This window comes from Astyanax mexicanus, chromosome 19 (assembly GCF_023375975.1).
Source record: "Astyanax mexicanus isolate ESR-SI-001 chromosome 19, AstMex3_surface, whole genome shotgun sequence".
Classification (NCBI taxonomy): Eukaryota; Metazoa; Chordata; class Actinopteri; order Characiformes; family Acestrorhamphidae; genus Astyanax; species Astyanax mexicanus.
Window position 1 is genome coordinate 2076196 of NC_064426.1, and position 21191 is coordinate 2097386.

The window sequence follows — 21191 nt, forward strand, 5'->3', positions numbered from 1 at the left end:
GATGGGTAGGAAATGCGTGTAACGGCTTGCTTTTTAAGTTTAGTTTTGTCACAGTAAACTTCAGTGTGATCGGGGGAATTTCTGACATGTGGATGAGTGTATTAAAAGAAAGCAGACATGAACAGAGATGATTGCTTTAGGTTCACCTGTTGGGGACTTTAAAGGAGGCTGGAGCAGCTGTTTACTTTGTGCCATTGTTCTGGAAAACATCCCAGCGCGTTCGAGATGAAAGCTAGCCGAGCGCCACCATTAGTGGCTCCGTCTTTGTGCTCCGGACCTGAGGGACGCGTTTTAGAGTCTTATCAGTGCAAGAACAATGGTGATTCTTCTGCACTGGCGGGAACAGGGAACGGTAGAGTGGGGGATTCCTCAGGGCTCGAGCAGAACCGAGTGCGAGGGAGTGCGCTGGAATTCACCGGTCCTTCAGGACCATCACGCCATACTGTGTACAGTTGATGGAACTCTTCAAAGCTTTGATAATTAGCTGGTAAGTTGAGTTGATGAATGATATATGCTGGAGAAACGCCTCGTAGTCTTCTAGGACTGTGTTTTTATTATAGTATGATCAGCTAATTGGAGGATATATGGACTTATATGGACACTGACACTGACAGTGCTTTAGCATTCATACATCGATTAGCCATAGTATTAGCACTGAATAAAAACTATATTTATTGCCTCAACTTAACTCAGTCAAGTCATTATTTTGCTTTGACTCAGTTAAGTTGTAAATATATACAATTTTAAGTTGATTAAACTTAACTAAATCAAAGCTAGATGATGACAAATCAAAGAAAAGTCAGAGAAAACTCTAAAAGTCTTTTAAAGTGCCAGACCTAATCTGATAGCGATCCAGATTTATTTTTCATAGTCTCGACAGCCAAAAACTACATTCAAAATCAGTTAATTTTGGCAAATTAGATCTAAACCACATTTGGAGGTGGTTTGAAATTAGATTCCAATCAGATTTGTACTGATTCATCTTAGTCTGGATGCTCTGATCTCTCAAATCAGATGAATTTGATGTGAATCTAAAAGTCCAAGAGTCCAAGAAGAGCACCAAAGGTTACTTACTTACTTACTGATCTCAATACCACAGTAACCCTAGCAGATACCAAAGAAACCCATGCAGACTGTCTGAGAAAAACTGTTATGTTATGGATAAACCTCCAGGTCAAAACATCTCTAAAACACGATGTAGGCCCAAGTATTTGGACGTTCCTAGCATGCAGTGGTCAGTATCTACCAAATTGGTTGATGCTTTCATTGATGCTAATTGAAGCCCCGCCCACTCTCACATCCTACAAACCTCTAAAGGCTCTGCTTTAACTACAATAGATGTCCAGATACAACAGTAGAACATTTCCAGAGGTCTTTTGGAGTCTATACCTCAAAAGGAAAGATTGGTTGTGTTTGCAGAAGGAAGTCTAAGCTATTTTTAACCAGGTGGTGCTAATGTTATGGCTAATCTATGATCTAAGAGGTCATGAAACTGGTCCAAATGATCCCACTGGGTACTGAATGCAGTGTCCTACCTTCAGAGGGGTCCAGGCGGCGAGCTCGTCTGCCATGTTTGGAGTTGTTGTGGACGAACATGTTGTCTGATACGGCCAAGACATGGCCGTCTACGTTCACCGTGGTGGAAATCACCACCTACCAGATATTAAAACAAGCACTTCATCAGTATTTTGGAAATATATAAATGAATTGAAGGAAATTCTGAAATTACAGGTGTTCTCACCTGAAAGCGTCTCATGTCTCTTGGGTTCCCTGCATTTTTCAGACAGTTCTGGTTACACTTGAGGAAGAACTTGAGGAAGAATCTGAAAAACAGAAACAGAAACGAAATAGAGAGTGAGGTCAGTATCAGAGTTGAGTTATTTGGGAACGTAAGGTAAGGAAACATTGAAGCTTTAGGAAATATTATCATTATTGTTGTTTTATTATTATCAGAGTTATTGATCCCAAACGGAGAGATTTTGAAGATAAAGATGAAGACGAGCTGCGATCACGCTGCCCCAGGTTCTACACCACCATACAAAATATATGGCCCTCTTAATGCATTAGAATGCCTCCACCTACTAATCTCTGAGTATCCATCTCCAGGACCATAAGTAACCACCCCATCTCATCCCTCCTCCCCAACTTCAGATTCCCCCCCCCCACGTGCCCCCGTTTTGATGGAGCGCTTTCGCTTTAATTGTCACATTATCGCAGTATTAATCCCAGCCGTTAACAACCGCCAAGGTTGCAGGCAGCCATGTCACATTAACCAGAGGATAACCTCATCCACGGACCCCTCCCACTTCAACCGGGGGGGCGAGCGAGAGAGGTTAAAAAAAGAAAATATGAGACATAAACGAGTGCCATCTGCACAGCGCATTGATTTCCCTGCTCTAATACGACAGTAACAATAAAAGAGAGAGAAAGAGAGAGAGAGAAAGACAGAAAGAGAGAACCCTAACCCTGCCCTAATAAGAGAGTAACAATATCTTTAAAAACACACAGGGCAATTTTTAAAAACCACACTTTACTGCATGACATAATCACGATATACGCCACTATCACGGGGCAATCAAGCCGTATAAGAGAGAGGGAGAGAGAGAGAGGGAGAGAGAGAAAGAGAAAAAGAAAGAGAGAGAGAGAGAGATATGAAGGGTGACTGAAAGGATGCCCTGTTGTTCAAGAAATATGGATGGGCATTTCGTAATCATCCCTGTAGAGAGATACAGCAGCAGAAGGGCGAGCGAGGTATAGAGATACTGGAAAAGACGGAAAGAGAGAAAGAGAGAGAGAGAGAAAGAGAGAGAGAGAGAGAGAGAGAGAGAGAAAGCCTTTGCTCTATTTAGCCTGTATCGACTGACACTTGATCTGGGGTGCTCTGAAGGCTGCTAATGCCCTTTATGGGCATGGAATACAATAATATGGGGGCCCATCCCCGAGCTCCATTCATATGATATTGGAGTCCTTGGGAGGAGAGATATGGATCAATAGGGATTGAATTAAAACGCAGCAGGAGACGAGGCGCTGGGTAAAGTGAAGCTGCTGCACTGATAGCACTGAGCTGCTGCTCGCCGGCTCCATCACACCAACCAGCCAACATCCCCGAAGAGCCAGAGCTCCTCAGACCAGGAGGCCCAACGGGAAGATTCACCCTGAGCCCTAGTTAGAGCTCACCATTGGTCATGGAGCTGCTGCATGTAAAACATTTGATTTTGCGAAAGATCTCTTGGACGAAAGCTGTTTCATGGGTTTTTTCATTTACAGTAGCACTGAAAACACAATACTCAATTCTTAGAGTCATGAAACCCTTGATACACTGGGGTTTAGTATCTAAAACGTGTTTTAATATGTACAGAAAAAGAGGTCTATACAGAACTTCTATACAAGACTTCATATGGCATTGAAAACTGGTTCTTTCAATTTCTAAAATTAAAAAAAGTCTAAAAGTAACCACATACTGTACATAGGTTTGAGTTAATATTGGGTTATGAAGTTTTTTTTTTTTTTTTGGAAAAGTACCTGTTTCTAAAAAGAACTTGTGTCATAAAGCATTGAAAAATTGTACTTTCTGGATTTTAACCCATTTAAAGTTTGTGTTATTATGCAATATAACACTTAGATAAGCTACTTTGGTTAATATAGCTGCACTAAAATTGTTTTACACAGAAGCTTTGCTTTTCAAAACCCTTAAAAAAAGTTTCAAATAGTGTTGAAAACTGAAGGTACTATTTCAGTGATGGATGGATGGAAGATGGATGATCACAAGCCATCAAACCACCAAACTGAACTGCTTGCATTTTTGCACCAGGAGTAAAGCAGCATAAAGTTATCCAAAAGCAGTGTGTAAGACTGGTGGAGGAGAACATGATGCCAAGATGCATGAAAAACAAACTGTGACTAAAAACCTTTAAACAGGGATTATTCCACCAAATATTGATTATTTCTGAACTCTTAAAACTTTATGAATATGAACTTGTTTTTTCTTTGCATTTTTTGAGATCTGAAAGCTCTGAGTGTTTTTTGTTATTTTGGCCATTTCTCATATTATTTAGGACAAATAAATGCTTTATAATTAATGACAATATTTTGATTTGGAATTTGAGAGAAATGTTTTCTGTATTTTTAGAATAAAACAACAATGTTCATTTTACTCAAAGTTACTACCAAGTGTGTGTTTGGATGTGTGTGTTTGGGTGTGTGTTTGTGTTTGGTATTGGGGGGTGTGGGTAGAGAGAGGTGTGTGTGTGTGTATGTGTGTGTGGAGAGGAGAACTCGTGATGCTCCAGTCTCCCAGGCCTCCTCCAGCTGCCACTGGGCAGGAGTTGACAAGGAATGCGAGATTCCTGATCTCATCATGGAAAAGCGGCCAGACTTCAAAGCTGGGTCCCTCCGGAGCGAGCCGGGGCTAACCCGGCGCTCACCCGGCGCTCACCGGCTCCTTTTAGAGCCACGAGGAGAGCAGATTTTAAACAGGAACATGGGGGCGAGAGGAGAAACCAGGCTGAGAAGGTCAAATCATCAAGTGTCCACCTGATCTTCCAGCGTATCTACAGAAATTAAGGGGTATTAATCTGTGAGTAGGCGACTTTCAGTCTTCTAAAAAAGGGATTTTTAAGAGATATTGGAAGGATTTGATTGTTTTAGGCCTAAAAAAAGAGGATTAGTGATGTCAGGAGATGAATCCTGATTTTCTATTGGTGGAGACGACCAGTTTAAAGGCATCAGTTTATGGAGGCACGGTCATGGTCAGCCCCTACATCGACAGTCATGGTGCGGAGTACAATGTTTTCTACAATGCCAAATTACCAATCTGCAGGAACTGAGTAAAACTATTGGATTATATCGGATAAAATTGGTGCTACATGGGATGGATTATCACAGGACTCCATTAGGAACCTCTACAACTCTACCGTCTGAAATATTGCCGTATTACACATGCATTACACATTACTACTGTATGTGTGGTTCAACAAATATGACCAAGAGTATTACTCAAATAATTTATGATACATAATATATTACCATTTATGACATTTAATAAAATTACTTAAAAAAAAGCAAATGCAGAAAGTTGTGAGTAAATTTTACTCATCTTTTTTTTCAGTGTGGAGTGCAGTTTCGTACAATGCCAAATTACCAGAAAATTGGATAAAATTGGAGCTACATGTGATGGATTTATCACAGGACTTCATTAGGAACCTCTACAACTCTACCTCCATCTAATGCTGAGACATCTGAAATATTGCAGCGTTACACATGCATTACACACTACTACTGTATGTGTAGCTCAACAAATATGGCCAAGGGTTGCCCATGTCAGGCTTTTAATTTTTATAATTTATTGTTCTTGGTAAATTGATGGTTCTTACACTTTTTAACCAAAAAATGTAATGATTTTTCATGACTCTTACATGCCTTCAAGGCAATTTTTACAACATCAGTGCAAAAAAATCTACAAAAACTATGATTAAAACAGATTTTAGTAGGTCTAAAATAAATCAGATAAAATGTTGACACACAATCATTAATAACAAAATGTGTGTGACATACTGAGAGATTTGTTAGCTCAAAATTAATTTTCTCCATTGATAAACTGAAACACGAAGATTTGTAGACCAAATTTCCATGATTTTTCCAAAGCTGTCTGTGTATTGTTATTTTTCCAAAACATAATTAGGCCTGGAAATTGCTATTTTCAAGACTGTATGAACCGTGTAAATAATATCTTCCTTAGAAATGACATAATAACAAATCCAACAACTATTTCTTTCACAATGAGTCAATGAGTGTTTAATATCATGCAGACCATATTTTATCAGACGTTCTGCATGTATCTGCGTGTCAATGTTCCTCTGTTAATTTTAATTACTCAGATTCATAATTAAGATCAGAAAAATAATTATCACTTTGAGAAACATCTCGAGCTATGACAGCTCTTTCACTGCATGTTCGGATTCTTCTCACCTCTCGTCATCTTTGTTGGGCGACACGACAGAAATGTGTCACTATGATTCTTGATGACATTTTCACGATTTCACCATATGCATTTAAAATATTATGGTGGGCTGGTGGGTTTTAGGTAGGCATGGGTTCTGAGTGGGTTCTACAGACCAGCATTTCCAAGACTGAGCATGGTGGTTGAAGAGCATGACCAACAAGACCAAGATGGTCAAGCTTGGTAATGCTGGTTGTTCAGCAAGGCTTGGTTGGTCATATTTGTGGAACCGACCAAGTTCTACAAGTTCTGATTGGGTTTTTCAAGTATGATGAACCAGATCATGCTAAACAACCGGTATTACCAAGCTTGAGCATGTTGGTTGAAGAGCATGATGGTCAAGCTTGGTAATGCTGGTTTTTCAGCATGGTCTGGTTGAACCTACTGAGTTCTACAAGTTCTGACTTCTGGTTTTTCATGTATATAACAAGCATTTCCAAGGTTGACCATGTTAGTTAAAGAGCATGACCAAGAAGCTTACAATAGTTGACCAGCATAACCAATGAGGCCATTATAGTTGGCCATCTTATCCAACAAAACACAATGGATGACCAGTTAGCTAATTAACAGGGCCATGATGATCAAACTGCATGACAAAGTAGATCAAGTTGGTTGGCCAACAAAACCAACAAGACCAAGAAGGTTGACCACCATGACTAGTGTGAACATGCCAGACTAAAGAGACCATAATGGTTGACCAACATGGTCAAAAAGATCCTTAAGGCCAACCAGTATGATCAAGAAGACCACACTGATCAATCAGCATGACCAAAATCAATTGCATCATACGTTATTCTGCTCAAGAACTGCTCAACCAGATAGCTAAGCAGTATATAGGGTTTGTTTTCATCTGAATGCCTAGATTTTAACCAACTTAAACCCAACAAAACTATCTAAAGCCAGTTACCAGAAGAAGCTGGTCTTAAAATGGATTTTACCCCAACAAAACCATCTAAAGGCATTTACCAACATGAACTGGTCTTGAAATGGACTTTTCATTTTTGAGAATTACAATTGTGCTTAAACCAGTAAAACACAAGTAAAACATCAGATTTTTATTCCAATACTGTACAGTAGAGTTGAGTAAAGTACAGTTATAGTATGTTATATTTACTGCATATTAGGTCTCAATCTGTCTTTTTTATGGTTTGTACAGATGTTCAATCTTCAACCACAGTCTATACCCAGCCCATACTCCTCAAAGCGTACTGACATACTGTAATATATCACAGTAATAATAATAATAACTATATACCCCGTCAGATTGCTCAACTCTATAGAGTAAATCATAATGCATCAGACCACACGAGCGATTTATTTATTATATACAAGGATACAGAGGAGAGTGTGGTGGGGAGAAATGGATGGAGAAGAAAATATAGCAAGATGGATAGAGATGGAGAGAGAGAGAGAGAGAGAGAGAGAGAGAGGCTGTGTTGAAAGTCTCCCTCCCCATCGAAAACTTATTAAAACAACATAAATTATTAATGTCCATCTAGAGCCAGGATTCAGTTATTAGTTTCATTGTGCCCTCTCTCTCTCTCTCTCTCCCTCTCTCTCTCTCTCCGTTGGTATAAAGGAGGAGGGGATAATGAGCTGAGAGGAGTCTCTGTTGTAAGCCGTCACCTCATTACACCGGCCCTGCCATCAATTACAAGAGGGGTGTGTGGCCCTGTCACTCCCCTAATGTGCCTCCGACACAGTGTCAGGAATTACTGCTGCCCCGGAACACTCCTCCACCTCTCTCTCTCTCTCTCTCTCCCTCTATACCTCCATCTCCATCCCTCCATCCCTGGTCCTGCTGTAGCCTTGCTCTAAAGAGATGCTGCTCTTCTCCTCCTCCTCTCCTGGACGTCCCTCATCCAACATCTACTACTACTATCTACTTTTATAGCTCCTTTTGTATTTTAAAATGTCCAAATGTGTTCTCACAGTTTATAAATGCTCGATTTTCCATGTGGATACTTTATTAAAATGCTCAATTTTTTAATACAACATTTTTTAAAAATGATAAAATTTTGTCCTCGCCATTTTTTCCCAAAGCTCCCAAAAGTCCAAGTGTTGAAGTCCAACCAAAAACAACAAGTTGTTTAAGTTTTATCCCAATTCTACTTTTACTGTTCAGATACAGAAGTGCACATTTTTGCTTCCACTTTTTTAAAAAAATGCAAAGTATATATTTTTTGATCCCATGCTTTTTGAAAATGTTCAAAAATTTCATCACCACACCTTTTATGATGCTGTTTGTACATGTCTTGTTTTGGTCCTCACAGCTTTTTTCTTATAAATGAATATTTTTATCCTCACAGCTTTCGTAAATTGCTTTCTGATTTTCTCTCTGTTACTTTTTGATCTTTACTACCCTTTTCAAAAAGGCTTATTTTTGTCCCTACATTTTTTATGAATGTACATTTTTGTCCCACTTTAAGAAGTTCCTAGTATTAAAAGAATTAAACTACTTTTTAGTAGTTTTTTTTTCATATGACTTCTTTAAAATGCCTGAATTTTGTCCTCACAACACAAAAACATGAACTCAACCTAACCATGGTACAGATGGGAATTGACGTGGTTTGTTTTGTGTTTAAAAGATTCATAAAACTGAATAAAAGTTTTAAAATGAATAAATTACCCATTTTTGGTCTTTTTTGACCCTTCCACTTTCTATTTTCCAAACGCCAAATATTTGTCTCATCTTTAAATGTCTTTAAATGACTTTTGTTTGCACAACTTTTTGGACTGTCGTTTTATTGAGCTCACCACTTGATTTCACAAGTTGTTTTTGATAAGGCTTGTTTTTTTAGTCTCCACCACAGTTTAAAATGTGTCATCACTGTTCAAAAATGCCTGATTTTTATCTCTGCAACTTGTGGAAAAACAGGATTTGGTTTGTCATACTGATTTTAACCATGCAACTTTTTCAAATGCTTTATTTTTGTTGTTTTGTAGAGTTTTAGAAAAGCCTGTTTTTGTCCCTGCTACTTTTAAAAAACCTTTTTTCGCTTTTTGAACCCAGGAGTGTTTTTTTATTTATTTATTTATTTTGCAGCACTGCCAGGATCATTCTGCTTTACGCTTCGCTTTTGGCCTTGAAGAAACCGGAGCCTTGAGTCAACACTACAGAGCCAATCTTGGTTTTTGTGAGTTTAGCTAATTAGCGCAAGTTACGCAAACGGCAAGTTAAGAGTCTCTAAAACTACCGGAGGAATCCTGAGCCCCTGGTTCTTCAGGGAGGGAGTGAAGCAGCAGGTTCAGGCCGAGTAAACTGCGTCCGATTCCATTACGGCTGGACGTCGTGAGCGAGTTCGGAGGCTAAAGTGAGGAGGGAGTGATTTTACAGATGGAAGTGACAGCAGGGAAGACAGGCCTGAACCTTTTCTTCATGAAACTGGACACTTCGCTCCTCACGCCCATTCAGAGAATGAAGCTCCGCTGCAGCCCAGCCGCTCTCTCGCATTGTCCGAACATGACGTATAAGAGAAATACCTCTCTCTGCTCTCTCTCTCTCGTTTTCTCTCGCGCCCGCATTCCCCTGAGTCTCTCACTTATTACGTTAGGCAAGAAGAAGAAGAAGGAGGAGGAGGAGGAGGAGAAAAATCAATATTTCAGCTGTGGTATTTTTAAAAGCTGCCTTGGTTCCAATTCTCGGCCAGGCTTCTCTGGGAGTGTTTGATGGTTTGTACTGAATGGGTCAAACGTGCTAAAGCAGCAGCGCCTCGCTTCAGTGGACCAAACCCTCCTCCGACCCGTCCTGAAGCCTCAACTTCCACCCAGATGTGCGTACGAAGTTTTTTTTTTTAGGCTACAGGAAAGGTTTCAACACTGTCACACAGTGTGAAACGCTGTTTGTCAATGAGTTTGTCAATAATACATGTTTTAAACTACTCAAAATGTCAGATTTTTGTCTTTAGAACTCTGAAGAAAGTGCAGGATTTCAAAATTCCAGTATTTCAACCTCACATTTTATTAAGATTTCACAACTAACGCTTTGAAAAATGCCTGATTTAAGAGCCTTTCCCCACTTTTATGCTGATTTTTGACCCATTAGCTTTAGCAGCACACCATTAGCGCTAGCCACAGTTAGCAGCTAATGCCACCCAACAGCATTACACTAAGGATCCCTGAGTGTTCTGGCATGGTAAACCATGTAGATATACGCTAGCAGGTGTTAGCAGTAGGCTAAAGGCCAATAATGCAATTATAAGGCGCACTGTCGACTTTTGGGAAAACTAAAGGATGTCAGATTTTTGTCTTTAGAACTCTGAAGAAAGTGGAGGATGTCAAAATTCCAGTATGACAACCTCACATTTTATTAATATTTAACTAACGCTTTGAAAAATGCCAGATTTAAGACCCTTTCCCCACTTTTATGCTGACTTTTATGCTGATTTTCGACCCTAAGTAAGTCTAAGTAAGATTAGATTTACAGATTTGCACTAAGGCTAGGTGCAGCAGCATTAGCATTAGCAGCTAACCACTAGTTAAATAATATGTTATCTTTCTCTCTCTCTCTCTCTACATAAATATATATATATATATATATATATATATATATATATATATATATATATATATATTTATTTAAATATATATTTGTGTGTTTGTATATATTGTGTGTATACTGTGTGTATAGAGTGTGCAAGCAGATGTACAGCTCTGATATTCAGGCCTGAATCTGAACCCTAAAGCATTTACACTGATTTACAACCAACAATAAAGGAGTGTGTGTTTATGTGTGTGTGTGTGTGTGTGTGTGTGTGTGGGTGTGTGGGTGTGTGTGTGTGTGTGTGTGTGTAACCACCTAGCCAAAGTCGAGGGACCGGGACACTCCTTGGCTCTGCTACATGCTATTAATAATTCACAAGCCAAGATGGCAATTACAGGACCGTGTACAATCAAACTAAATTTTTAATAAGGCACTAAAACAGTCCCGGATCTTTGTCTCTCTCTCTCTCTTTCTCTCTCTCCTTTTCTCTCTCTCTCCATATGAACACACTTTCTCACAGTCCAGTTCACGTCCGACCAGAAACAACACAGTTTATTTACTTTTCATCTCAAATCTAGAAGCACACATTTTTATTCACACCACTTTTTAAAAATACTAGATTTTTTTGGTCTCACTTTTAACTAAATGCCTGGTTCTGGTCCCCACAATGTTTTGAACCATTTGCACCAGAATTTGTCCCCACATCTTTTAAGATGTATTTTTTTAGTCCCCAATTTTTTTTAAATGTATTTTAAAAAATCTTTAATACTGTTTTTTTCTTTTAAATTACTTTTTTTTCCTCAAAAGCTTTTATAAATGTTATATTTTGTCCCCACTACTGTTTAAAATGCCTCATTTTGCCCCTATTACTTAAGACACCTGTAAACTCTTAACTTTTGGTCCTTACTACCCTTTTAAAATGCAAGTTTTTTGTCGCCACAAGTTTTATAAATGTCCCACTTTAAGAAGTGCCTGATTTTGTCCCTACTGGATGGTTTTGGTTCAGGTCCTGACGGAGTCTTTAAAATTTCAGAACTGTGTACTCACAATACACAAACTCACAAACACACAAACACACACACACACACACACACACACACTGACACACTACCTACCCCCGTACAGATGGGAATTGATGTGGTTCATTACGTGTTTAAAAGATTCACAAACTGTGAAGCTTTAAAATTCAATCAGCTTCACTCCAACAAAAACACACAAACCCGACCCGGATCAGAACCCCAACACCACTTCACCCTCCATCAGACACGCCCCCAACACCCCCACCCAACCACATACACACACACACCCCTGAAATATTAATAACTAATAATGAATCAAATTACTGAATTACTCAGATGTGGGTAATCAGATGCAGCTAACGGAGAGGATCTGGAGCCCAGGGTGGGGTGAAGAGGGGATAGATAGATAGATAGATAGATAGATAGATAGATAGATAGATAGATAGATAGATAGATAGATAGATAGATAGATAGATAGATAGATAGATAGATAGATAGATAGATAGATAGATAGATAGATACCGTATTTTCAGGCGCATTATGTGACACTAGTAAGGAACAGGGGTGTCGCCATATTTTCTTTCTAATTCAGCAGGTCTCAATTTCAGTAAACAAAACTGTAATTATTTTATTAATTCATTTTGGTGAGTAAAGAGCTTCCAAATTTTCACAGCAAGCTTAGACTTCCAGATTTACAATAAGGCTAGGTGCAGCAGAATTAGCATTAGCAGCTAACAAGTACATCATGCCAAGATGCATTAAAAAAACTGTAATTAAAAAACAGTTTTCTTTGCATTATTTGAGGACGGAAAGCTCGGCACCTTTTTATTTTTTGTTATTTCAGCCATTTCTCATTTTCTGCATATAAATGCTCTAAATTATAATATTTGGTCTCTTAATTTTATCCAGAGATGTAATTTTCATGCTACAAAATACTATGTAAATAAATTACAATTTTTTTCTCAAGAATTTGCTGAAATTGCAAAAAGCAAGTGAACATTTTTTACACAAGATTCTACAAAGTACATGAATATTTTAAATAAGCTAAAATTACTGGAAGTAAGTCATCATTCCAGCTTTCTGCTGCCATAACACACATTCATTAAACACATATATGAACCTAAACACACACACACACACACACACACACACACAGAGAAAAATCCAAACATGTACATACTTACATACATATATAATACATATCGCATACATAATACATGTGTTCAACGAGTGATCTTATACATGCTCTTACTTTCTCAAACACACACACACACACACACACTTCTACACACACACGCTCACACACCTCGGCAGCAGTTTCCAGGTCTCTGCAGGTCCCCGGGCGGTACTTTAGCTTTAGTTGCTATAGAGAAGTACATATTTGTGCCTCGTGTTGAAATGACTGGATGATGTAATGCGCGAGAGTGTGTGTGAGAGAGAGAGAGAGAGAGAGAGAGAGAGAGAGAGAGTAACACACTCAGTACACCAACCCGACCCAGTCCGGATTCACCTTCCCAAACAACCCCCCTGTACACCACAACAACCAGATAATATGCTAAAATAATTTAAAAAGTGCTAATTATTGCCAAGATATACAGAATAATTCTAAAAAATTTGAAATTATAAGTCTATTATATATAATAAATCCAAATAAGTGTCTATTTTAATACAGATTGCACTACGATAAGCTGGTATTCAAAACATACTGGTCTAATATATAGAAAAGAAAAAAAAATGAAGATAAAAATGAGAAAATTGTGAAATAATAAGTCTCTTATATATATAATAATTCCAAAAAAGTGCCTATTTTCAATATAGATTGCACTACGATGAGCTGGTATTCAAAACATACTGGTCTAATATATAGAAAAATAACAAAAATAAAGATACAAAACAAGAAAAATCAAACAGCAAAACGTCCCTGGACAGTAGAGACAGTTAAAAAAATGAGAAAAAGTCCTAAAAAATGGCATTTTAAAATATTATTTCTACATATTTAGCTAAAATACAAAAGCTAAGTCGTTATTTCTAAATAATAAGTCAAAATTTCAGACATTAAATATACATATATAAACATTTTGAAAAAAAAATAAGAAACAATTTCTGGAAATAAGCCATTACTTACATATATGAGCTAAAATTATACATGCTAAGTCAAAATGCTAAAAACAACTAAGCATTCTGATTTGAAATAATGTGTAATTATTACTGTATAAAAAAATGAACAAAATCCAAAAATCCAAAAATGAAGTTTTTTTTTTACATAACTGCAATAAACTATAGGTTATTATTTCTATAAACCAACTGTTTAAGGTGGATTTCATAATGTATTTATTCATTATTAGTATTATTATTATAGGTCAGAATTCCCATTTTGTCCCCCCAAAAAAGTAAGTTAATATTTTGACACATTTACTAAATAAATAGTTAAATTCCAAAATACATAGATCATTATTTATAACTAATAGATCACAATATCTAAAAGTAAATCAGTATTTAAACATACCATAACCATTTCACCATAGACAGCAAATACCCTGTGAGATAAATCATATTTAATTATTTTATTATAGACTTTTTTCAAAAGAAAATGACAGAAAAATAAAGTTATAAGCAGTATATTAATGTCAGTCTGAGGGGTTTTTTTTTCGGTCTGTATGTGAACAGCGCTACATGTTGCTCAGACCCACCACTGAGTAACACTTATCACACCCTAAATCAACACAGCGGCCCTTACCTCACCCCGGCTCCGGCTACCGCTCCATTAATAACCATCACACAACCCGGATTTCTCTTAATTATGAAAAATGATGTCGAATACAATACATTAAAAACAGCGGGAGACCGCTGTATGAAGGCTAATCGCTGCAGTGCTACTAAAACACCAGCTAACCAGCAGACCAGCAGCACAGAACCTCCAATCACAGCCTACAACCAGAACCAGAGCTGGGTTTAGTGTGAACGACCCAAACTGAATTAAAAAAACAGAACTGGGTTTCATACAGGAGCTTCTAGAACAGGATCTTTACAGTGATGTAATCGCCAGTCCAAGTTTATGATGATTTATTCAGATTGGTATTTAAAACATAATTGTCCATTTTATGAAAAAAAAAAAAAAGAAATGAAGATACAAACGAGAAAAATCTGGACTGATCCTGGACAGTAGAGACAGATACTGGAAAAGTCCTAATAAGTGTAGGGACAAAAAAAAATGCCATTTTGAAAGTGATAAAGACAAAAATATACCAATACAAAAACTAACACAGAAAAGAAAGGAGAACAAACATTTTGGCTCCTCAAAAATCATATAGGGAAAAAATCTTACAGTACATTTCATTAATTGTAATTGATTAGGAAAAAAATGGACATTTAAAAAGTTGTGAAGACAAAAATGCAGCATTTAAAATAATGTAACAAAAACCTGACACCTTAAAAAACATTGGGACAAAAATCAGGCATGTCAGAAAGTAGTGGAGTCAAAAAGAAATGAGATATTTCAAATGAAAAAGCATTTCCGAAAAAGAGATTAGGGACTAAAACAGACATTAAAAACATTGGGTGGAAAAAAAATTGCATCTTAAAAACGTATGGGGACAAAAACTTATGGAAACATAAATTCACCATTTCAAAAAGTAGGAAAAAATGTGGCATCTAAAATAGTATGTGTACAATAAAAAATAGACATTTTAAAAGGTAGTTTTAGGTAATCAATATCTACTGTTATAGTAAATTATATCTGTCCAGTATCATTTATTTTACTTTAATCCTGGATTTATAGAGATATTTGGAGGAGTCTCAGTAAGGGTGTGCCATATCATATCATATTAATATATATTTATATAATTTTTTATTCAGTGTTTGTCATATCGCCAAGAGTATCGTTATTGCAAAAATACCATGAAATATCGTGATATTATTTTACGGCCATATCGCTTATCCTTAGATGATCTGGCATGGTTCCCCCAGGGCATTATGGGTGATATGATGGGCACGTCCTACTGATGCGCTGAGGAGTGACAAGTGGACGAGGTGGCAAAGAAGAGGAATAGGAAGTAGTAGAAGAAGTGAAAGCGCTCCATCAGCTTCTGTACAACACCATCCATCCTCTCTATAACACCTCCCTCCCTCTCTCTCTTTTCCTCTCTCTCTCTCTCTCTGTCTTTCTCTCTCTCTCTCCTTATCCCAGCCTTCACCACCCGCATCCTGCCCAGTCTATCAACACAAGTGAGAGGGCGAGTGAGACAGAGAGAAAGTGAGAGAGAGAGAAAAAGCGCGAGAGAACAAAGAAAATCCCTCCCTGACGCGAGAGGTCCGACTGACAGTTCCATCCCGGCCCCCCCCAGCTCTGAAATCAAGCTGTCAGTCTCGGGCCCCGGCGCTGGAGGAATAGCTCCCTCAGATTTAAATACCGCCTATAATAGCCCCCCATCTATCAGAGCGGCCGGCCGGCTATTCTTAGACACATACATTAGCCCTTGGCCCAGATAGGAATGTCACCAGATTAAACATCCAATTTGTTAACCGGAGCGGCCAGAGGTGCTGCTTCTTGACAGGACTTACAAACAAGTCCAAATGGCCCCATTTTTCAACCTGAGGCCTGCTGGCTTTTCCTCCCAGACTCACCGGGCGAGAGCGCGAGAGCGAGGCGAGCGCGAGAGAGAGTCTGTGTGGCGGAATATGTGTGGCAGTACTTACCCAGGAATGATGGTCCCTCCAAATGACTATGACTGACTTAACGACCAGAAAAAGACACGGAAATAGGCAACAAATAAACCCTCGCGCCCGCCGAGTCTGTCTTATAAATGTTGTCGACCTGAAACGTTCCCATTCTAAACCCATTCCTAACCGGGAGAAGATGCTAATGCTGCTAATAATGGATGCTAATGAGTCAGAGTCAGGGCAAGAGTGAGGCTAGTTAGCATGATGCAGATGCAATGCTACTCATTCCTGCTAGCTTTAGCCATCAAACTTCCAAGAATTCCGACTGCCGCGTTCCGATATCCCATAAATCACAGCGCTAATAATCTGCTGTAATGCATCAAGGCCGGCTAATGTTGCAATGTTGCATAAATGCGATCCTACCAGAGTTTTTCTAGCTTTAGGTCCCAAAAACAACTCAAATTTCAACCTTGGATCAGCATTTAATCACCATTAACATCAACAATATACATTATACAGTTTAGATTGCTAGAAAAGACAAAGACAGGAAAACAATAGCAACAAATAAACGCTCACACCCGTAGAGTCTGTCTTATAAAAGTTGTGGACCCATTTTAAACCCATTCTTAACCGGCAGAAGATGCTAATGCTGCTAATAATGGATGCTAATGAGTCAGAGTCAGGACAAGAGTGAGGCTAGTGAGCATGATGCAGATGCAATGCTACTCTTTCCTGCTAGCTTTAGCCATCAAATGTCCAAGAATCCCATCTGTCACGTTCTGATATCCCATAAAGCACAATGCTAATAATCTGTTATAATGCATTAAGGCCAGCTAACTAGAGTTTTTCTAGTTTTAGGTCCCAAAAATGACTTAAATTTCAATCTGGGATCAGCATTCAATCACCATTAACATAAACAACATATGTAAGTCATAGGAGAAGTTAGCTAAGCCGGCTAGTTAAGCTGAGACTTGGTAGAAAAGACAACGACAGGAAAATAACCTATACTTAACCAGGAGAAGATGCTAATGCTGCTAATAATGGATGCTAATGAGTCAGGGCTAGAGTGAGGCTAGCTGGCATGATGTGCATGTAATGCTACATGCAATGCTACTCATTCAAACAGATAAAAATAGTTAGCATGATGCAAACACAGTTTGTGCTAATGTTTTAGCTGGTTTTGACTCTCTGGGATGCATTTGCTTGTTGCAAATTTGACTACATGGTGGATAAAGTTCTGGCTTTATTCCTGTAGAACTTAAAGAACCAAAGGCTAGCTAGCGTAGCCTGCTGTCCATGCCGCTGCTGCTGGTACGAGTGGAGATGAAGCTATAGGTTTGGAAAGAGTGCGAATTTGCTGGACAGATTGGAAACATATTGTAGGACAGAGGGAGAGAGCAGCAGCAGATGCCCATGTGAGAAAATACAGACATGCAGTCAGACCACAGGGAGATGTCTCACTCCGAGCAGAGCCCACCAGCAGGAGAAGGGCTGTATCCTGTAAATGTCATAATTTTAAAAAGAAAATTCTATTAAACAGCTCTTTTTACTGTGTGAACATATTTTGTGAGTGACCTGCAGAAATATGGTTTATATAATGGTTAATATATACGTTTAAGAGGAGCTCATGGGTGGCACTACTGTCTAAGCGCTACTATTGTATTAGTTAACATTTGAACTGTCTCTTATAATAAATGTCATACGCTTGTATAATAACTCATACTGTGCATAACACACTATAATGTACATAAAGTATGTGACTTCATGATGTTTTATAATGCCTTATTTTACTAAGTGTTCCTGATCACATAGAGAGATATTATAAGGCATTATGAAGTCATTATTACACACCCTATTTATAAAGTCACATAATTAAGTACTTTATAATGTACTGTGTACTATGTGTGAGACAACTGGAGAAAGCCAACCGCTAATTACATTTGTAATGTTGTCAAATTATATATTATAACAGAAAGTCCTTGTTAATGACAAAAAGTATCAACTAATCATTAACTATTGACCCAAATAATTATACTTTACAATATTATTAAGCATAAAAATGTAGTAATTTAAGTGTTGGTGATAAATTAACCAGCTATGGTTAATGAACCTTACTGAGGCTCAGTGATTACCTGTTCAGCAGTAAAATACAGAGCTCAAGGTTTCCAGGGCTGCAGCTGCAACATTGTTTTACATGCTGTTGTGTTCTATGCCTGGCAATCCAGTGTGTGGAAATGGGGCTGGGGTATTAGCAGTGGGCAAAGGGTTGTATTTATAAAGGGTTACATAATGATTAAATGTTAGCGCTGAGTCAAATACTGTACATCTTAGTCAAACAACAACCAAGTTATCAATTATCTGAATCAATTATCTGGCGAATACCAGATAAATCTCAGCGCTAAGTGAGCTAAGCGCTAGTCTATACCCTCGTCTACGAGCCGAGACAGAGGAGACAGAGCGAGGCAGAGCGAGGTCCTGCCTCTTTAAAGGCGACGAGAAGGAAAAAAACTCATATAATTTCTCTCACAGCAGCAAACAGGAGTATTTTATTATTTCTAAATCGTTCTTCGGGGGGAGAAGTGATTTATACCTCACTTTATCTGTCAGACAAATGTTTCTCTTTATGGCCATTACTATTCGGAACCGGCGGCTGCCGTCACCAGACTAATATAATGTGTGAAGTATTTAATTAAGTACCGGTGGAGGGGAAGCCGCCACGTCTTGCTTTATTGAAGCGAAATTAAAAATAACTCCTCCATTTGAATAACGCCCGGGGGCTGCCTCTCAGCCACCTCCTTTTAATATCGCTCATGCCACTTTAACCTTTCTAAGCACCGGAGCCTTCATTTGTTTGTGAATCGAGAGGAAAAAAAACAGAAAACAACACACACACACACACACACACACACCGTACACACACACACTGAGAGACGAGAGCATCTGTGTCACTTCATACACTGAAGCCGCCGTCATTTAATGGGAATTAAAGCGTAAACATGTGTTATTTGTTCTAAATCCCTTCAGGTCGTGTTGTGCTCACTAGTTCTGCTTTTCACACTAAGCGAAAAAAAGGCTTTGCTTTATTATTAAAAAAAAAAAGTTCATAAGCATTTTTTGGTGGTATATAAAACTAATAAAATTTAATAAGTTTCATGTAGAAACGTTAAAAAAGGGGGTTTTATTCTATCAATCCTGGGAAGTGTCAAAACATCCAACTGGATCAGTGATCAGTGAGAGTGTCTACCTGTAATTACCTGTAACTAAACCTAAATAAACATAAAGAATAAAGTCAGTGATCAGTCAGTGCGAGTGTCTACCTGTAATTAACTCTATATAACATTAGAATAAACCATAAACACAAATAAACATTAATAAAGTCAGTGATCAGTGAGAGTCTCTACCTGTAATTAATGTATCTAATATTGGTGACCCTTTCCATCATGGTTGTTGGTACAACTGCATTGAAGTATGATTATAAGGGTTATAAAGAGTATATTACAGGTAGACGATCACTGACCACTGACTCATTTGGGCTTATTCTAATGTTATCTAATTTAGCATTTAGACTCAAGCGACTCAAGTCAAAACATAAACTTGGCAAAAAAAACAGTGATCAGTGAGAGTGTCTACCTGTAATTAACTCTATATACCATTAGAATACTAATCCCAAATAAATATTAATAAAGAATAAAATCAGTGATCAGTCAGTGAGAGTGTCTACCTGTAATTACTCTATATAATGTAAGAATAAAGCCAAAAAAATATATATGTATAGTCAAGTCAGTGTTCAGTGAGAGTGTCTACCTGTAATTAACTTTATATAACGTAAAAAATAAAGCCAAAAATATATATATAATCAAGACAGTGGTCAGTAAGAGTGTCTACCTGTAATTAACTCTATATACCATTAGAATACTAAACCCAAATAAGCATTAATAAAGAATAAAATCAGTGATCAGTCAGTGAGAGTGTCTACTTGTAATTACTCTATATAATGTAAGAATAAAGCCAAAAATATATATATGTATAGTCAAGTCAGTGTTCAGTGAGAGTGTCTACCTGTAATTAATTATCTCTATATAACATTAGAGTAATGAACCCATATAAACATAAAGAATAAAGTAAGTAATCAGTAAGAGTGTCTACCTGTAATTAATTACCTCTATATAACATTAGAATAGACCTATATAAACAATAATACTCCTCTCTCTCTCTCTCTCTCTCTCTCTCTCTCTCTCTCTCTCTCTCTCTCTCTCTCTCTCTCTGTCAGCAGTAGACCCGTCTCTCACTCTCACTGCTCAGCTTTTTTTACTGCTGTTGTTTGGTTTCTCTTGTTTGGCGCTGTTTGCTCTCGCGCTCTATTATTTGCGCGGCCGTCGCGTCTGATTAAAGACCCCGCCGGCCGGCGTCCGACGCAGCCGCACTTCAAACAGATACAAATTACATTTACTTTGTAACGATTGCATCAGGAGCCGTTTTGTATCAACATATCTGAGGCGTTGTGTTTCTCACGCCGGTTATCCTGACGTCTCGCTTTCTTCCTTTCCCCTCACTCGCCTTTCAACGTGAAATAAAGACAACAGCACACACACACACCCCTTACACACCCCTCTCTCACACACACAATATATAAACTAGCCTGACTCAAAGAATAAAAAAAAATCTCTGTTGCTGTTTTTTCTTTTTGACTTCTGTTGAGTCTAAATAGCAAATTAGATTACTTTAGAATGAGCCCAAATGAATCAGTTTTCAGTGAGTTTACCTGTAATTAACTCTGTTATATAACATTACAATACTAAACCAAAGTAAACATTAAGTCAGTGATCAGTGAGAGTGTCTACCTGTTATTAACTATATATAACATAAGAATACTAAACCAAATAAACATTAATAAAGTCAGTGATCAGTGAGAGTGTCTACCTGTAATTAACTCTATATAACAATAGAATAAACGCAAATAAACATAGAGTCAGTCTTTAGTGAGAGTGTCTACATGTACCGTAATTAACTTTATATAATATTAGTGACCCTT

The 21191-nt window shown here is 37.9% G+C and overlaps 1 protein-coding gene across 3 annotated transcripts in view; it reads right to left on the bottom strand.

Moving 5' to 3' along the window:
- LOC103022853 (transcription factor COE3) overlaps nt 1-21191 on the bottom strand; it is a 152906-nt gene that overhangs the window by 48698 nt on the left and 83017 nt on the right. For all 3 annotated transcript variants that reach the window (XM_022676402.2, XM_022676400.2, XM_022676406.2), the window contains exons 7-8: nt 1742-1823; nt 1536-1653 (exon numbers count right to left, since the gene is read on the bottom strand). In XM_022676402.2, the coding sequence (XP_022532123.2) occupies nt 1536-1653; nt 1742-1823 (200 nt within the window). The remainder of the gene's footprint in view (nt 1-1535; nt 1654-1741; nt 1824-21191) is intronic.